The 18,743-nt window shown below is 38.2% G+C and overlaps 1 protein-coding gene across 1 annotated transcript in view; it reads right to left on the bottom strand.

Annotated features, from left to right (window-relative positions):
* IL13RA2 (interleukin 13 receptor, alpha 2) overlaps nucleotides 1-12,573 on the bottom strand; it is an 18,900-nt gene extending 6,327 nt beyond the window's left edge. The window contains exons 1-6 of the mRNA XM_006873804.1: nucleotides 12,480-12,573; nucleotides 9,688-9,839; nucleotides 7,591-7,744; nucleotides 6,762-6,882; nucleotides 3,035-3,219; nucleotides 826-971 (exon numbers count right to left, since the gene is read on the bottom strand). Coding sequence (XP_006873866.1) covers nucleotides 826-971; nucleotides 3,035-3,219; nucleotides 6,762-6,882; nucleotides 7,591-7,744; nucleotides 9,688-9,839; nucleotides 12,480-12,573 — 852 coding nt within the window. The remainder of the gene's footprint in view (nucleotides 1-825; nucleotides 972-3,034; nucleotides 3,220-6,761; nucleotides 6,883-7,590; nucleotides 7,745-9,687; nucleotides 9,840-12,479) is intronic.
* Between the last annotated feature and the right edge of the window lie 6,170 nt (nucleotides 12,574-18,743).

Here is an 18,743-nt window from a genome sequence, read left to right on the forward strand (position 1 = left end):
CTGGTCGGATAGATACTGGTGGAACCTCTGAAACTAAGGCCCGTAGTCACCCTTCAGGTCTTGAAATGAGCTCACCCCCATGACTCAATTTTCTGCCAAATAATAAAGAAGTCTACTGTTGTTGTTGTGTGCTCTCAAGTCAGTTTACAACTCATAGTGACCCTGTATAGGATTTCCAAGTTTGTAAATCTCTTGAGGAGCAGAGAGTCTTACTCTTCTCCCATGGAGCAGCTGGTGGATTCAAACCGCTCATGTGGGTAACAGTCCAATGTGAGACCCACTATATGACCAGAGTGAACAATAACACTGAGGAGATGTAAACACCTTAGAACAATCAACCATTTGAGATCAAAAAGGCTAGAAACAGGAAACACAGGGACAAAGTAGAGTAAGAGATGTTTCATTGTGGGTTTGCAGTCAATGAGATGAAACAAAATGTGTATGAACTGTTGAGTGCAAAACTGATGTGCTCTGCAAACCTTCACCCAATTCACAATAAAAAGGGGGGGAGGGGAGTAGTAGATTTTGTGTTTTTACTTGAAGTTTCTTTATAATCAATGTCAGGCCCTTGGCAACTTTAATCTCATGACACAAATTTGGACATGATGAACTAGATTATCTCCAAGGTTCTATTGGCTTTAAAATTGGTATCATGCTTGTAATTTACAAGCATCTTTCTTTTGTGCACTAGATTACATGACTTTTTTGGAAATTTAACTAAGATACATTCCTCATTTATATGGCAACTGATTTGGTTTCTCATGTTCACTATTCTATTTGAAAGGCTATCTCTATGATTTTCCCAAATAAATATAATGTTCATACCACCGAGGTAGTGTCATCTTCTGTTAATAAAATTTCATAAATCAAACACCTCGCTGGAATGGGTCCTCTGGGCATGCTCCATTGCAAAATAATTTCATTTGCATTCTTCTTAGTAAGACTAAGGTAGTCTGGTGACAAAGGTTTAACTGAAAAGCAAAAGGAGAAAATGTCAACATGAAGGTTGTTGACATTTAACAGTAGCCCTTATTGAAAGCTGTAGACACCTAGTACCAGAAGCCTTGGGGGATAAAATAAGTGGCTCACAACTATTCCTTATTCTGGGAATTGAAATAAAATTTACTTGGCAACAGATAAATTTAGTGAGAGACTTGTTTATCTTGGAAACTCATTTTTTGATAAGTCACATACTGACAAATATCAGAGTCAAAATTAAGAAGACTGAAATAATTACAATCTCTTTTTCCATTTTGTAGCATGAAGAACTACAGCTGAGAACTATGAGTACTTTTATTAATATTGTTGCTAGTTTCCATCAAGTCAATTTCAGCTCATGGCAATTCCATGTGTGCAAAGGACTGCTCCATAGGGTTTTCAAAGCTGTGACCTTTTGGAAGCAGACCACCAGGCCTGTCTTTTGAGGCACCTTTGGGTGGGTTCAAACTGCCTGCTTATCTACTATGAGATGAGTACTTAAGTATTTCCACCATGCAGGAATATCATAGCTGATTAACTTAGTGCTTACAATATGTCAAGCATGTTAATTTAGTTCATATAATGTGTCAAGGATGTTACATCATAATTGTATTCATGTCTCACAACAAATCCTCAATTTACTTATAAGGACATTGAAACAGCGATGTTAAGTAACTTGCCAAAAGTTATACACCTAGAAAGTGGTATAGTTCTGGTTGACTCTAGATCCTATTGCTCTTGCAGTTCTTAGACCTGAGAACACAGACTCCAAAATGATGTAGCCAACTGTCTTTTATGTTGTTTTTGGGTGCCATCGAATTGATACTGACTCATCGCGACCCTATGCACAACAGAATGAAACACTGCCCAGTCCTAGACAACCTCATAATCATTGCAACATTTGAGCCCACTGCTGCTGCAATTGCATCAGTCCATGTCATTGGGGGTCTTCCTCTTTTCCATTTTACTAAACATGATATCCTTCTCCAGGGACTGGTCCTTCCTGACAATATGTCTGAAGTATGAGAAACGAAGTCTGGCCATCTTGGCTTCCAAGGAACATTCTGGCTGTACTTTTATGGGTTGGTGATATATATTTCTAGGAGTGCTGGTGTGGCACTGCGAGTTAATGTGCTGGACCACAAGACCGGTTTGAACCGCAAGGTTGGCAGTTGAAACCCACCAGCCACTCCTTGGAAACTCTATAGGGTTTCTATGAATCAAAACCGACTCTATAGCACTTAACAACAATATATATTTCTTGGAGCACGGTGCCTGTGTAGGATAAGCACTGAACTGCTAATCACAAGGTTGTCAGTTAGAGCCCACCAGCAGCTCTACAAGTAAAAGATGATATTTTCTGCTCCCATAACAATTACAGCCTTGGAACGCTATACAGGTTTGCTATGAGTCAGAATCGACTGGACGACACTTAACAAAAACAACAATATATATTTCCACAATGTTGTTGTTGTTAAGTGCTGACGAGTCCGTTCTGACCCATAGCGACCCTATATAGGGTTTCCGAGGAGGGACTGGTGAGTTTGAACTACCAACCTTGCAGATGAAACTGACTTTGCAGTCCAGAGCATTAACCCTCAGTGCCACACCAGGACTCCATAGCAGGCCAGTTTTACTGAAGCTAGGAGATTGTATGTGTTCGATGAAAATGGCATTTTATCTTTCATTTAGTTCCTTCTCTTTCAGACTTTAATATTTAATAAGAACTTCCCATTACACTCTATTGACCCTAATTTTCCTGGATTTGCGTTTCCTTAAGGAGACTCAGCAGTGCTGCAGGATAAGCACTGGACCGCTATCCGCAAGGAGAAAGAGGAGACTTTCTGCTCCCATGAAGATTTACAGCCTCAAAAACCCTATACAGAGTCTCCATGAGTTGAAATGAACTTGATGCCAGTGGGTCTGGTTTTGATTTGGCTCATTTCCTTAGTGTCTTTCATTTTCTTTCTCTCTCTCTCTCTTTCTGCCTTGCTCTCCCTCTCCTGTAATTGTAAGCCTAAAGAAGAAACTGTGTATTTTGAGTTGTTTCTATCACCTATATTTTGAAGATGAAAAATGAAATAGCTGGATCTGATAGCCATGGATTCAGATGACCCATTTACACAGATATAGAAATCTTTATAGTCTGCTGACTTCAAGTCCGGAAACCTGCATCCAATATGTTTTTCATTAGTCTTCATGTATTCGGCACACTGTGTTGTTTCATCCAATCCCTCATACCTGCAAAAAGAAGTTTTTTGAGAATTGTATTTAACAGTGTCTTCTAGAATCCGGGTACTCTATTTTCATGTATATTCAGAAATCAAATGTTTTAAAAAATCATTGAATAAGAGACAACATTTTTTGAGCACCTATAAGGGGTCGCTATGAGTCGGAACCAACTCCATGACACTTAACAACAACAACATGATGTATTAAGTGCTAGGGACACAAAAGTAAGAATAACAAACAGCCCATGACTTGTTGGTTGTTGTTGTTGTCAAGTGCCCTCAAGTCCATTCCAACCCTGTATAGGCTTTCCAAATCTACCTTGCAGTCTAAGGCATTAACACACAGTGCCACACCAGGATTCCCCATGACTTGTAGAGCTTACATATTATAGGAATCTTCACAACAACTCAAAGACATGTTTGTAAATCAGAGCATAAGATGTCTGTTAAGGAAAGCCTGGGTTTCAACAAAGGATAGAGGATACTGCATGTTTTATATTGTATGGGGTAAACAGTTTTAGACAACAAAAGCAAATTTAAAGTTAAACTTACAAAATACTGTTAGGTTTAAAAAAAACCATCAAGATAAACTTCAGGCCAACAGAAAGGCAAAAAAAAAAAAAAAAGAAGAAAGAAAGAAAAGAATAAGTTGTTTGGCAAGTAAATGTCTAATTTCCTGTTCTCTCAGACAAGAAATGTTGACACAAGATTTAAAGTTAACCTCTTTCCAGTAAGAAAGCTTATAGGAATTAAGGGGGATTTCCCTACTGATTTACAAAACAACAAAATCCTGGTCTGTTTTCCTAATGAATAGTTTACAATGCAAAATGGAACTTTATCTGCTAAAAGCAGCCAGAATCCTCTTTGAAATGTGGCTAATACAGCAGCTGATAAGGTGCTGATACAAATATCCAGACTTTATTAAATTCACTTTTTATACAAAGTATTTAGGCAAAGTTTGCAAAATTGTAATCTCTTGGCTAGTTTACTTGATTAGAACTTGGAAGGCTTGAGGTCTATCTAGACTTGACTTTACAAAAATGTATTGTGTGACAGTGGGAAGCCTCATGGTACCATTATTTCGAAATCTCTAAAATGTGAATTCCCTTCACGTCATCATTAATGTTGTTGTGGTTCTTGTTAAATGCTGACCAGTTGGTTCCAATTTATAGGGTTTCAGAGGAGCAGCTGGTAAGTTTGAACCACTGATCTTATAGTTCAAACTGACCTTGAGGTCAAGTGCTTATCTTAAGGCACCACATATGACAATAAAATTATGTTATGTTAAACATGAATTGGATGGAAGGCATAAGAAGTATGGAAATTTGTCTTTCACACTTGTGTTCTTGTTATGTAGAACAGTGCCTGGCATTTGTTTGCTGTTGTTGAGTGCTGTCAAGTCGGTTCTGACTCAGAGTGACCCTGTATAGGGTTTCTGAGGAGCAGCTGGTGAGTTTGAACCCCTGACCTTGTGGTTCACAGTCCAGTGCTGATCTTACAGCTCCACACCAGGAGTCTAACAAACACATCAATTACATGCAAATGACCTTTCCGACTTTCCCCACCCAATTCCAGATGAGGATACTGAGACACCCCCCCCCCAAAGATTCAAAAAGGGGAACTATTCGCCCAAAGCTCCCCAATTAAAGATACAGAGACTAGAACCCAGTTCTCAGGGTTTCATTGTTTGAATATTATGATTTTCTGAAGGAAGAAGCCATGATAATTTGGGTACAAATACAAGTGGTAATAATTCCTTCTCTTTTTCATTTTCTGTTATGTAATACTCATATAAATTCTGCTACTTACCATGTTATCAATGTTTTCAGTATTTTTGTATACATTTAATGAATATTTAATTATAGCCTATTATGAAAACAATTAACCCTAGAGCAAGCACTGGACCTCAAGGTCGGTTTGAACCTCAAGGTCGGCGGTTCAAACTCACCAGACGCTCCTCAGAAACTCTATACAGGGTCTCTATGAGTCGGAATCGACTCAGTGGCACTTAACATAGCATTGTGTCCTTATAGGGTAGCTATGAGTTGGAATCTATTTGATGACAGTGAGTATGAGCATAGCACTGTGAAGGTTGTTGTTAAGTGCTTTCAAGTTGGTTCTAACTCATAGTGACCCTGTATAGAGTTTCCGAGGAGTGGCTGGTGAATCTGAACCGCCAACCTTGCAGTTCAAATCAACTTTTCTGTCCAGTGCATTATCCCACAGTGCTACACCAGAGCTCCACTATAAATATGTTGTTGTTAAGTGCCGTCGAGTCAGTTACGACCAATAGCGACCCTGTACAGGGTTTCCTAGGGTGTAAATCTTTACAGGAGTAGAAAGCCTCATCTTTCTCCCGCGGAGCAGCTGGTAGTTTCAAACCGCTGACCTTAAGGTTCGCAGCCCGATTTGTAACCACTACGATTTTTCTTGACTATAAACATAGTCAAGAAAAATATAAGAAACAGTTTGTGCCACCAAACTCTTAAAAATTGAAGAGAAGAAACTAAGAAACTGAGCACACATATATGAGAAAACTGTAAATACCATCTGGACAATAAATAAGAGGTATAATCCTTGAAGGATGTATGTTGTTGCTGTTGTTAAGTGCTGTTGCAGTTCTGAATCATAGTGACCCTGTATAGGGTTTCCGAGGAGCAACTGGTGGGTTTGAACCACCAATCTTGAGGTTAATAGTCCAGTGCTTATCTAGAGCACTACACCAGGATAGATAAGAGGTGGTAAAAGAGAGAGGGAATACAAGGGCATTCCAAATGGAAATGCACACAAAGGCATGAAAGACCTATTATATTCCCATTTGGTAACTGTAAAAAGCAATGTTGGAAAGTGAGGCTTGACCTCCAGCCTAGACTTTATCTTGGATTTAATGAGTAGCCTGGGACCTTGCAAAAGAGCGTCAAAACTTGATAAGCAATGGTACCATGAAGTAATTAAAAAATAAAGGTGAGAGAAGTGTCAGGCTCCATTGTTTACAAGTCTTGGTGACAGTTAGCAAAGGCAAGGAAGTCAGAAAAAGAACACCTGTTTCTGTCAAAGGCAAAAATATAAAACATGCCCAAACTTTTAAATGTATAACCTCATCTAGATATAGGATTTTTCAGTTACTGTTGAGTTGATTCCAACTCCTGATGACCCCACATGTGCCAGAGTAGAACTGTGCTCCATAAGGTTTTCAGTAGCTGCTTTTTCAGAAGTAGCTAGTGGAGCCTTTCTCCTGAGGTGCCTCCGAATAACTTGTATCTCTAACCTTTCAGTTAGCAGCTGAGCACATTAACCATCTGCACTCTCCAGGGACTCCATCAAAAGGATACAAAATTTAATCCTGGTAACTAGGACAGGAGAACACCTTCCAGGAGTTACAGCCTAAGCCCATTTACTCCCACTGAAAACCCCCAAGATTTATAAAAACCATCACTGATAAGCCAACTCTAAATAAGAAATTTAATTTAGTGACAATGCAGTTCCTTATACTGTGGATAAATTTTGATAGATTCTTTCTTAATATGAAATTCTAGTTCTAAAAATACTTACCAGTAAAATAAATAATAATTAGTATCAACAGGGACATCCACTCCAGGTTTCCAAGAGCAGAATAAATATTGCCAGTTGTAATATACACAATCCATATCCTGAACTTTGGTTTCCACATTTCCTAAGGAGTGAAAGAACTGTAAATGTTTGAAAGGCAGGATAATGAATAATTTGGGAAGTCATTATGCAATTTTATTTCCATTTCCTTTGACCTCTCCATTTCATTTAGCAATCAACATAATCAGGGGTGTTTCAAATGGATGTTGCTAGAAATCATTTCACTATATAAGTGGCAAATGTAGTATCACAAACCTTTGAGGACTCATTTACTGACTAGTGTAAACATATTCAAAAGTATTAGTAATTATAGAATGCTCTGAGCAGTTAAGCAAATACTTATATACAAGTTTACTAATATGACTCAACAGCTAGGAATGGTATTAATCTAATAAGATGTAGACTTTACAGAACCCATTTGCTGATCTAAAGAATTTTTAAAAAGCCAGTCACTAACAGCAACAAGATTCACTCACTTTTAAGATTGTTGTTGTTGTTAAGTGCCATCGATTCCGACTCATAGTGACCCTGTATAGGGTTTCTGATGAGCGGCTGGTGAATTTGAACCGACCTTGTGGTCTAGTACATTATTCCACAGTACCACACCAGGACTCCTAAGATTGATACCATTGTATACCACACTGTCATAGAATCTGCTGTAGGTACACTCTGATTCACAAGAGTTAAGGAACTTATTCCCTGCATGAATTGAACTTCTTCCCTGTATGAATTGTTCTAATTATACAAAATATGAAGAGAAAACTTCCTGAACCTTTTGGTGGTATCCAGTAAGTAGCTTCTGACCATGAACTTTGAATCTCTGGTCCATTTGTGCATTGTTGTGGCAGAATTGTGTGTATCTTTGCTTCAATGCCTTTGTTAAGATCAAGCCCATCTTTGTAATATAGCTTCTTAGTAATAATGGTCTGTTTGATAAAAAGATGAGACAAAGTCAAGCTTAGAAACAGTCATGGATGATGAACCACATTAATAAAGCTAAAAAGGCATTAATACTGTGGAGGGTACCCAATATCCTAGACACCCTTGATTATCTGATACAATGTCCCAGATATATTTCTGGCAGAGTTTACCTCCACATATCATATAATTTCATAAGGTAATTGGAAGTGTAACCTCTCATTAAGAAGGAAAAAAAAAATCACATAAACCTCTGCAAGGGAAAAAAAAAAGCTTCATGGACAGGAAGCAACTGGAAATCAAATAGATGATTTTCACATACTATGGTGTAGCACTATAGGATAAGTACTGGACTGCTAACCACAATGTTGGTGGCTCAAACCCACCACAGGGTCTCTGTGAGTCAGAACCAACTCAAGTGCACTTAGCAACAACAACAACAACATATGTGTATTAAGGAGCCCCAGTGGCACTTTAGGAAAAGCACTGGATTGCTAACTGCAAAGTCAGCAGTTCAAACCCACCTGCCGCTCTGGGGAGAAAGATGAGGTTATCTTCTCACATTAAGATTTACAGCCTTGGAAACTATACAACGGCAGTGGGTTTGTATATGCATAATAAAGTCTCTTGGTGGCATGGTAGGATAAACACTAGACTGGTAACCATGTATGTTGTTGTTGTTGTTAAGTGCTGTCAAGTCCTTTCTGACTCATTGAGACTCTGTAGAGGGTTTCCGGGGAGCAGTTGGTGAGTTTGAACAGCTGACCTTGTGGTTCACAGTCCAGTGCTGATCCACAGAACCATACGGACAACCATAAGGTAACCCTATACAGGTTCACTATGAATCAGAATCCACTTGACAGTAATGGGTTGGCATAGGCATATTATTTGCCAATGATGTACAATTTTTCAAATCTAATATGAAATCTTCAGAAATCACATAAAATAAAAACTTGGAGGTAAATGGAGTTGGTTGATGCCAGAGAAAACTAGAGAAACTGTGAACCCCTGGTGAACTAAAATCATGTGTTTTTATCCCATTATCTAAATGCCTAGCAGAATCCCTGGCATAAAACTTGCTCAACATAAATGTTTTATTTAAGCTGTTTCTTGAAACAGAACAGAATTTAGAGAGGTAGCAGAGTTCTTTGCATCACAGAAATCTTTAAATTAGCATGCCTATTGAGTATGTACATTCATATTCAATAAGCTTGCTTTGAACACTTAGGAGTATATGCAAAGCATCATGCTATATATGGTAGGGGGTCATGGTGGTACAAAGATGAAAAAGACTTCACTCTGATTCAGAAAAAGCTTACAGCTCAGTAGCATGTATCCTATTGTTGTAGTTAAGTGCCATCAAGTCGGTTCCGACATATAGTCACCCTGGATAGGGTTTTCGAGGAGCGGCTGGTGGATTTGAACTGCCAACCTTCCGGTTATCAGTCTGGTGCTTATCTTACAGTGCCACATCAAGACTCCAGCATATATACTGTGTTGTTGTTGTGTTATGTGCCATCAAGTTGGTTCCTACCCATAAAGACCATGTATAGGGTGTCCGAGGAGTAGCTGGTGAGCTTGAGCTGCCAACCTAGCAGTTCAAACTGACCTTGCAGCCCAGAACATTAACCCACATCAGCTCCACACCAGGACTCAGCATATATAAGACATATATAAAAATAACTGTAAACTGTTGCAAAATATATAAGTACTCTTCAAGTCTGTATTCCATGGGACAAAGTTTTTATCTTCTCTTCCAATGGTATTCTTCTCTCTGGGTGGAGTGATAGAAGTTGTGGCAGGATGCTCTAGAAAGAGCAGCAGGCATTGAAGCTTATTATGCCCTAATGACAGTCATTCAAATATGGGAATTGCAGTATACACTAAAGGCAGGAAATACCAGAAAACTCCTAACAATCACTCTGATACTCCAAGTGCATGCTTTGCTTACCTTCCAACTTTCGCTTTCAAAGTTTCGGTATTTTAATCCGTATTCTACTGTACAGTTCTTAAAATTATCCAGAGACAGTGGAGGTTTCCATTGCAAAGACATATAGCCTAAGTATCCAGGATCTACGATTTCAAAATCCTGAGGAGGATTAACTGAAATAAAATAAAATATTTTCTTCTTGTGTTTTATGACAAGCTGTTAAATCAAGATTACTTCCAATTGCCCAACTGATGAATGGATAAATCAAATGTGGTATATTCATTCAAATCTTGGAATGTTATTTGACTGTATAAATGAGTCAAGTACTGATACATGCTACAGCATGGATGAACCTTGAAAACAGTATGTTAAGTGCCACACACAGAGGGTCACATATTGTAGGATTCCTCTGATATGAAATGTCCACAAAGGGTAAATCCACAAAGACAAAAGGTTGATTTCTGGTTGTCATAAACTGAAGAGGGGATGGGGGAGTGACTACTACTATGTACAGGGTTATATAAGTGTTATATAAGGGTTATATAAGTGTCTACTACTATGTACAGGGTTATGTAGTTAGTTTCACCTCATAACAACCCCTTATAGGGTTTCCACAAGGTCGGCACAGCAGCTCAAACTCACCAGCCGCTCCTCAGGAACCCTATACAAGGTCGTTAACAGTCAGAACCAACTCGATGGCTCTTAACAACAACAACTTAACTCCCAAACATTTTCTTCACTCCTAAATTTAACCCTGTACACATTAGTAGTCACTCTCCATTCCCCCTTCAGCTTCTGACTACCACTAATCTACTTTTTGTCTTCATGGATTTGTCTCTTGTGGACATTTCCTATAAGTATAATCACACATTACTGAACAACTTTGTAAATATTCTCCACTGGATACCATACTCTAAATGAATTCATTTTATGACATGTGAATTAAATTTCAATAAAGCTGTTAAAAATCTGAATTGTTGTTGTTGAGTGCTGTTGAGTTGGTTCCAACTCATAGTGACTCTACATAGGGTTAGGAGAAGCAACTGGTAGACTGCGAAACACATGGTCAGTAGTTAAAACCCACCAACTGTTCCTGGGAAACCAGGTTGCTATGAATCAGAACTGACTTGATGGCACTTAACAACAACATATATTCATACATATATTTGATACTTCTATAAATTTCCTACAGCAAATCTAAAAGTACTGCCCTCATATTAACTTTTTGCTAGCAATTTTCCTGTTACTGCTACTGGTTTATTCTTTTTAGTACTTATTTCACTTTATAATACTTATTGAGGTGAGAGAACGAACCATTGAGGATAAAATGACAATTCCATATGGTTAGAAATCTTTGTCAAATGCATTGCTCTGACCTTTTGCAATAATAATAATAATAATAATAATAATAATAATAAAATCACATTCAAAACCAACCATTGAGTCAATTCAGACTCATAGCAACCTTGTAAGGACAGAGTTGAACTGTCCTATGAGGTTTTCAAGAGTCCTGGTGTGGCCTTCTGGGTTAATGCACTGAACTGCAAGGTCAGTTTGACCTGCAAAGTTGGCAGTTCAATTTCACCAGATGCTCCTCGAAAACCCTATGCAGGGTCACTGTGGGTTGAAACCAACTTGATGGCACTTAACAATAACAACCACAACAAATCCTTATGGAAATAGACTTGTAGGTTTGAACTGTTTTAACCGCTGCATCACCAGGGTTAATTGAAAAGCACATTAGGTATGATTTCTGGTAAGGCAGTGGTTACGAATCAGGCTGTGAACCTTAAGGTCAGCAGTTCGAAACTACCAGCCGCTCCGTGGGAGAAAGATGAGGCTTTCTGCTCCCGTAAAGATTTACAGTCTTGGAAACCCTGTACAGGGTTGCTATGGGTCGGAACCAATTCGACGGCACTTAACAACAACAACAATAATTCTATAGTTATTTAAAATATTTTTAAATCTGCCATATTTTTTTCCTTTTACTTGGTTGTTGTTGTTATGTGCCATGGAGTTGGTTCCGACTCATAGCGACCCTGTACAGGGTTTCCGAGGCTATAAATCTTTATGGGAGCAGAAATCCTCATCTTTCTCCCGTGGAACAGCTGGTAGTTTCGAATTGCTGACCCTGAGGTTCGCAGCCCGATTCGTAACCACTACGCTACCAGAGCTCCTTTTAGACTGGTTGAAAATAGAGGACTCCTAGAGACTATCACCCTGAGATACTCTTTAAACCTTACCCCAAAATTATTCCTTGAGGTCACCTTTTAGGTAGATAAGAGATTGGCTTATAAAATAAAAAATAAAAAAATCACCTGAGAGTAATGAGCCTCTTTTAAAAGTCATCTATATGAGATCAAATGACACATTGTGAAAAATGTAACCAATATCACTGAATAATTTGTGCAGAAATTGTTAAATGGGAACCTCATTCAGTGTGTAAAACTTTCACCTTAGACACAATAAAATGTTATATATTTTTAGAAGAGCAAAGGTAGTCATTAAGGAAACATTATAGCCACTTGGGTGCCAGGCCATGAGGTTTCAGATATTCGACTTATTTGCTAGAAAGGACTATACAAAAGTGTACAAAAAGTGTCTTTTGGTTTTATCCCACAAAATGTTTTCATCAGCAGCTACCTTAGAAATGAGGCTGACCAGAAAGAGCAAGCATTTCTGCATGGAATTCCTGAAATACTTAACTAACAACCCATTTACTGTGACACACTTTCACAAGGTAGGTTGAAAAGACAGTAAGTATCCTAATTTGAAAACTACTCCATCAAAATCTATTCAGTATGTTACTTTACCTTTTATCTCATTGGTTGAAGACAGAATGCAATTAAATGATGTGCAAATAAGAACGGTATATAGGCATTTGATATCCAGATGAATAAAAGCCATTTCTTCACGTTTTAATACTTTGAAATCTCCACCCTAAAAGGGAAAAATAGAACATTTGAATGTCACCTTAACCCAAATAATCAAATGATTCAATGTAATATTAAATATTTTTCAGAGTGCTCTGTGTTTTCTACTAATAATTGGAAAAACTCTGCTCCCTTGGACCATGGAAGCAGACATAATGAAAACCGAATCATGGGAAAGGAACAATTCTAGACTTATCCTTATGAGAACAAAAACAAAGCCAAACAAATAGCCCTGCAACACCTCATTCCCCCACAAACTTTCTAGACATCAGAGGTAGTCTTCAGCCTGAAGACTGAGCCAGACACATTAGAATGTTTGTATTACTTAACAAGAGAAGCTATGGCATCAATGTGTCTCCATAGCAATTCTCTTCCCTAGCAACATAAAAAACAAATGATCACAAGCTATACCCTTTTCTGAGAAAAAAAAAAAAAAAGTATTTGAAAGTTATCTTACCATTGACCAAGTTTAGAACCTACACCAAAATGTCAGATAAATCAGAACTTTGCCCCAGTTCTTCTTAAAATATTAAATCTCCATCTTCTCTCACACCCGTTCTACTTTCTCCTGTGTCTCTGTGTCAGTAGATGATACCCTCCTCCCAGTTGCCCAAATAAAACCGAAGAATCTTCCCCAATTCTTCCCTCTCGTATCCAATCTCTCCATTATCACTTTGTTGTTAACTGCTTCCAGTCCATTCTCCATACCACATATACCAAGAATGTACAGATCTGAATGTATCCTCTCTTAAAAGACAGATCTGAACTTATCCCATCTTTCTTAAAATCACAGCAGCACCTTACTATCACAAAACAGAATTTAATCATTTAAAAATTTTTTGATGAATATTTGTTTTATGTTCAAAATTGAAAGGACTCATGCTTCCACATTTCTAGTCAATCCCCAAATACCCACCTTTCTTTTCTCCTACAAAGATCAATTAAGTAGGACAAAATTTCTCTCACCACCCCAGACTCATCTTACCTGATCCATCTGAAATGCTTGACAGTTGCTAAACTTGTTATTATATAATAAAATCTTGGGATGAACTGTTAGAGTTAGCAGGTATATTGGCTACAATGCTGGTCTAATCCTCCTTTATATATTGGGAAGTGAAACTCAGACTTGTCCAAGATTGCACAGCAAGTTAGTAACAGAGCTGGAAGTAGGACAGAGATTGCATGATTCCCAGTCCAGTGCACCCAGACCCTATTATGCTGGGCCCCACATGCTTGACTCAGGATTATGAATGTTTTCCCTCTGGGACCCCGCTCTTTCTTTAGTCAGCATCATGCAATTTTTTTTTTAATTCATTTTGTGCCTCATAGACTCATAAGAGGATGCTATTTCTCTTGTTGCTCTTGTTAAGTGCTGTTGAGTCAGTTATACTCATAGCGACCCTTTGCAGAAACAGAAAACCTCATTTTTTCTCCTGCACTATTTCTCTAACTGAAGTTCAAATCTCTCATGTTGTCTCCTTCCTGACTTGCCACCTCATTGCTGCCATATATTTAAGTAGCAGGTTTTCAACCAAGTCCTGGTGTGGTACTATAAGACAAGCACTGGACTAGAGTCCTGGTGTGGCGCTGTGGGTTAATGTCTTGGACAGCAAAGTCAGTTTGAAGCTCAAGGTTGGTGGTTCAAGCTCACCAGCTGCTCTTTGGAACCCCTATACAGGGTCACTATGAGTAGGAATTGACTTGACAACACTTAACAACAATAACAGCAGCTCTCATAGATTGAGCTGAATATAATGGTTAGTTTTGAGTCCAAAACAATAATTCTTCCACAGTACCGGCAAGATCTAAGACTTTGCACACCAGAGTGACCGGTCATGTTGTCTGTAGCAATAATACTTCTGATGGGGTCTTGGTGTGGTGCTGTAGGATAAGCACTGGACTACTAATCTCAGGGTCGGTGGTTCAAACCCATCAGTTTCTCCTCAGAAATTTAGGTCTCTATGAGTCGGAACCAACTCAACAGCACTTAATAGCAACATAATTTATTCAAAGGAGACGTGGTGGAGCAACAATTATGCACTGGGCTGCTAACTGAAAGGTTGTCAGTTTGAATCCATCCAGTGGCTCCACTGTAGAAAGATCTGGTAATCAGCTCCTGTAAAAATTATAGCCTAGGAAACCCTATGTGGCAGTTCTACTCTATCACACATGGTGGCTATGAGTCAAAATAAAATAAAAAAAAACAGCACCTAATGACACCATTTATTAAGCATTCATAGCATCGCAGGCATTGTGTGCACTAAATACTTTACACTATCTCATTTAATTCTCAGAGTCAGCCTTGGATGTATGTACTGATTTTATCATCATCTCAAAGACCAGCAGCTATGATACAGAGATTCATCAACTTCTCACAAGTCAAACAAGCCATACATGAAGCCTGAATTTGAATTCAAACAATGTGGTACCAGAACACTTGAAGATAATCACAACAGTAGGCATTTCTCAGGTCTAAAGAAAATCTGGAAGGCAGCTTCCTGCTCCATCCTCACACGGCATTGTTGCTTAGCCTGTTTCCCACTGAGAATTTCCTTTGGAATGGCAAACCTGAACCTATTTTTTTCAACCTTATTCCCCACTTCCTCAAAGTCCTGCTACATAATCCCCTCATTCTAAGAGTTGGCAGGGATAATCTTTGCATTTTTTGGAGAAACTCCAGGTACTTACCAAAACACAGTTTCTCAAGAATTTAATTATCACAAGTGGTTATCGCAGGTCCTCCCTTTCTTTTCCACTTTAGTGATATGAACTAGAACATTCTAACTTATTTTTCTTTCTGATACTCAAGCACACTGAAAAATTATGTAGACATCTCTGATATAGCCAGAGCTCCAGGATACAGAAGCTACAGGTGATAAAATAGGGGAGATTATAAACGGAGCTAAAAGACATGTAAAGCAAATTTAGAATCACAGCAAGGTGTTATAAAACTTTAATTTTTCTCTGGAAAAATTAAATGATATATGTATATATAGTTGAAGTGTTTGATACAATAAAAGGCACAATGATATACATATCAACCTCAGTTTTTTGTCCTGGCACGATCACTAATTGGCTTAGAGATCAATTAGAACACTCAGTTTCAGTCTATAAAATGGAGGTCATAATCCCAACCTGGCAGACTTGCTTTGTAGATTAAATGAGATGATACATGTGAAAGTGGTATAGCAATAGTAAATTGCTCTATGTACATAGTGTGGGTTTGCTTCTGAAGGGTTTTCCAATATGCAAAAACTTAAAAATAATTTGTATTAGCCCTACTTATTCAATAACATAGACTTGCTGACAGTGAGTAACAGTTGTTGTTAATTACCCATCAGTCAATCCTGACTCATGACTACCCATTGCTAGCTGTTGCTAAGTGTCACTGAGTCAGTTCCGACTCATAGAGAGCCTGTATAGGGTTTCCAGGGAGCTTCTGGTGGGTTTGAATCACTGACCTTGAGGTTAGCAGTCTAATGCTGACTCAACAGCACCATATCAGGGCTTCCATTGGTAACTAGCCACTTATTATTCATCTCCAACTTCCATACACTTATTGTTCCATAATACTGCCTTTAATAACTGTGGTTTTAATAACACTAATTTCTTGTATTTGTTTAACTTTTTAACAGTTTACAAAACACTTATCTCATTGGATTCTCATGAGACATTTGGAGGTATTGCCCTGGTGTGGTGCTGTGGGTTAATGCGTTGGACTGCAAAGTTGGTTTGAACTGCAAGGTCAGCGTTTCAAGCTCATCAACTGCTCCTTGTATATCCTACAAAAGGTTGCTCTGGGTCAGAACTGACTTGACTGTACTTAACAACAACAACAACGATTATCAATTTATAAACTGTAAAATTGCTGCTGAAAGAATTGATGTGACTGGCACAAGGTCCTACAGGTAGAACAATCCACACTAAAAGGATAGAAAAATGAAGTGAGGGACAGAAGAGAGGTGCAAGTCTAGCATGCAACATGTAGTCCTCTGCATCATGTGTTGTTTTAAAAAGGTTCCTTCTCTACCGTAACAGAATTTAAAATAAAAGAGAATCTTCCAAAGTGTCTGAAATGGCCATGGCTATTGTTTTTAAAGATGATGACCAAGTTGTGGAGATAAAACCTTATTAAATAGGATGCCGTTTTGAATATCACTAAAGTGACTTTTAAAAACCACATTAAAGAAGTATGGACCTGTTCTCTCTGTTGCTTTGGGATAAAAAATAAAAAATTAGTACTATAAAATTTCATATTTCCCATCACATTATTTAAGGCATCCAAAAGTATCAGCCAAAGCAATTCAAATAGGACATGAGAGAAGTAAAATGAAGTGGGAAAAATTGGGGGGGGGGGAAGTAGAGTTTAAAGTGAAACAAGTGTAAATTATTGTGATTATAAAGGTTTAAATGTGACCTGCAGGGGACTGATGAATGAAAATGCTCTTATGTAAGGAGGCTTGGGCTTGGAGACCTGGTTCTAGCCCTACTTCTGCGAGGGACCTTGGAGAATACTAAAAGAGATAGATTATTAAACCTTTACTGGTGTCAAACTCAGTGCCAGAGTCTTGATATGGTTTAGCCCATTTAAGTCTCACAAAACATGAGAGAAAAGTACTATTACGACTACTCAAATATTATAAATGAGACATTTGAGGCTCAAAATATAAATGAATTACTCTAGGTCATGCAATTTAAGCAAGGACAGATGGGAATACCTTATTCTAAAGGCCATACTCCTTTCACCATCTAATCCAAACAATCAAACTTACCGCCGCAGACTTGATTCCAACTCACAGTGACAGAGTAGAACTGCTCCATAGGATTTCTGAAGCTGTAAGTCTTTACAAAAACAGGTGGCCTCATCTTTCTCCCATAGAGAGAGGCTGGTGGGTTTGAATCACCAACATTTTGATTAGCAGCCCATTGCTTAATCTACTGTACCACCAGGGTTCCTTCACCATCTAATTGTGCCTTTCAACTAATTTCACCTCAGTGAAGCTTAATATTTCCTCCTAAAAGATATCTCCAGGACATCATTCTCAGTTTCATTGGTTAATCACCAAGTGTATCCCTCCTTGGTTTCAGGATGTGACTCAAGAGTGCTGGCTTCCTGGATAACTAATCCCGTTGTAAGGAGACCATCCAATACCCTTTCATAGCTTCTGGAATATAACCATGACTCAGCAGCAGCATCAGTGCTCCTGGAATATTCCAGATCTTGAGACTTAACAATATGTTGAGCTCAATCAGTCTCAGAACTGGTGGTGAGGGAATTCTAATTTAGTCAATAGTCAATAATTTGTCTTTCAGGGAAGTAGCTTAGAAAAGAATGCTGAAAATAGCTTTGTGGACTTTCAGAACCAAAAGGGCTTTGAATCAAACAGGCTTGCCACTGCTCAAGTGGTGTTCCTCATTTTCCATAAAAATCGAGGAAATTTAGACACATGCTGAATGAAAAAAATCACTACATACAAATGAAACACAGGTAAAATCTATTTTTTAAACAAAACCAGTTAAAAACCCAATTGCAAGTTACATGGTTATATTTGTGCTGTTGCCAAAATTGCGTAATAGCATTGTTTATTGATATTTGTAAAATCGGTTCAAGAAATCTTGTTCAACATAGTCATCATATTCCACAATTCTTTGGAGATGATTGCTTCTATGACATCCTGCATTCTCCCTGCTAGCAAGTCTTTGGAAGCACTGTTAAAGTTAGAAAATTGGGTTTTGAACTACCATAGCAATAGCCAAGTTGACAGTGTTAATTCATGAAGCAGTTTACATATTTCAGAATTTGTTCCTAATTTGTGTAGTTCAGTAGTTTACAACGCCATCAAACAAATCACCAAACAGGCCTTTACGACCCTCTTAATCCTGCAAGATCATCAAATAGAAAAGATTTCTTAAAACAAGTCAAATTATTCTTAAACATACCTTATATTCTATTGAAATGAAGACACAGCTGAAAAACAGTGCACAATCTTCCAGGCTCCACTTCTCAGGAAGTATCTGGAAGCAGCAAAACAATCCCTTTTATTCAACACCCTTTTTCCACTCCCAGAGGCTCCTGAATATTTGTTTGTAATCACTGTGTACCCAAAACATTCACTTCACTTAATTGTATTAAAAGTGAGTAGT

The sequence above is a fragment of the Chrysochloris asiatica genome, unplaced genomic scaffold, assembly GCF_000296735.1.
Source record: "Chrysochloris asiatica unplaced genomic scaffold, ChrAsi1.0 scaffold00255, whole genome shotgun sequence".
Lineage (NCBI taxonomy): Eukaryota > Metazoa > Chordata > Mammalia > Afrosoricida > Chrysochloridae > Chrysochloris > Chrysochloris asiatica.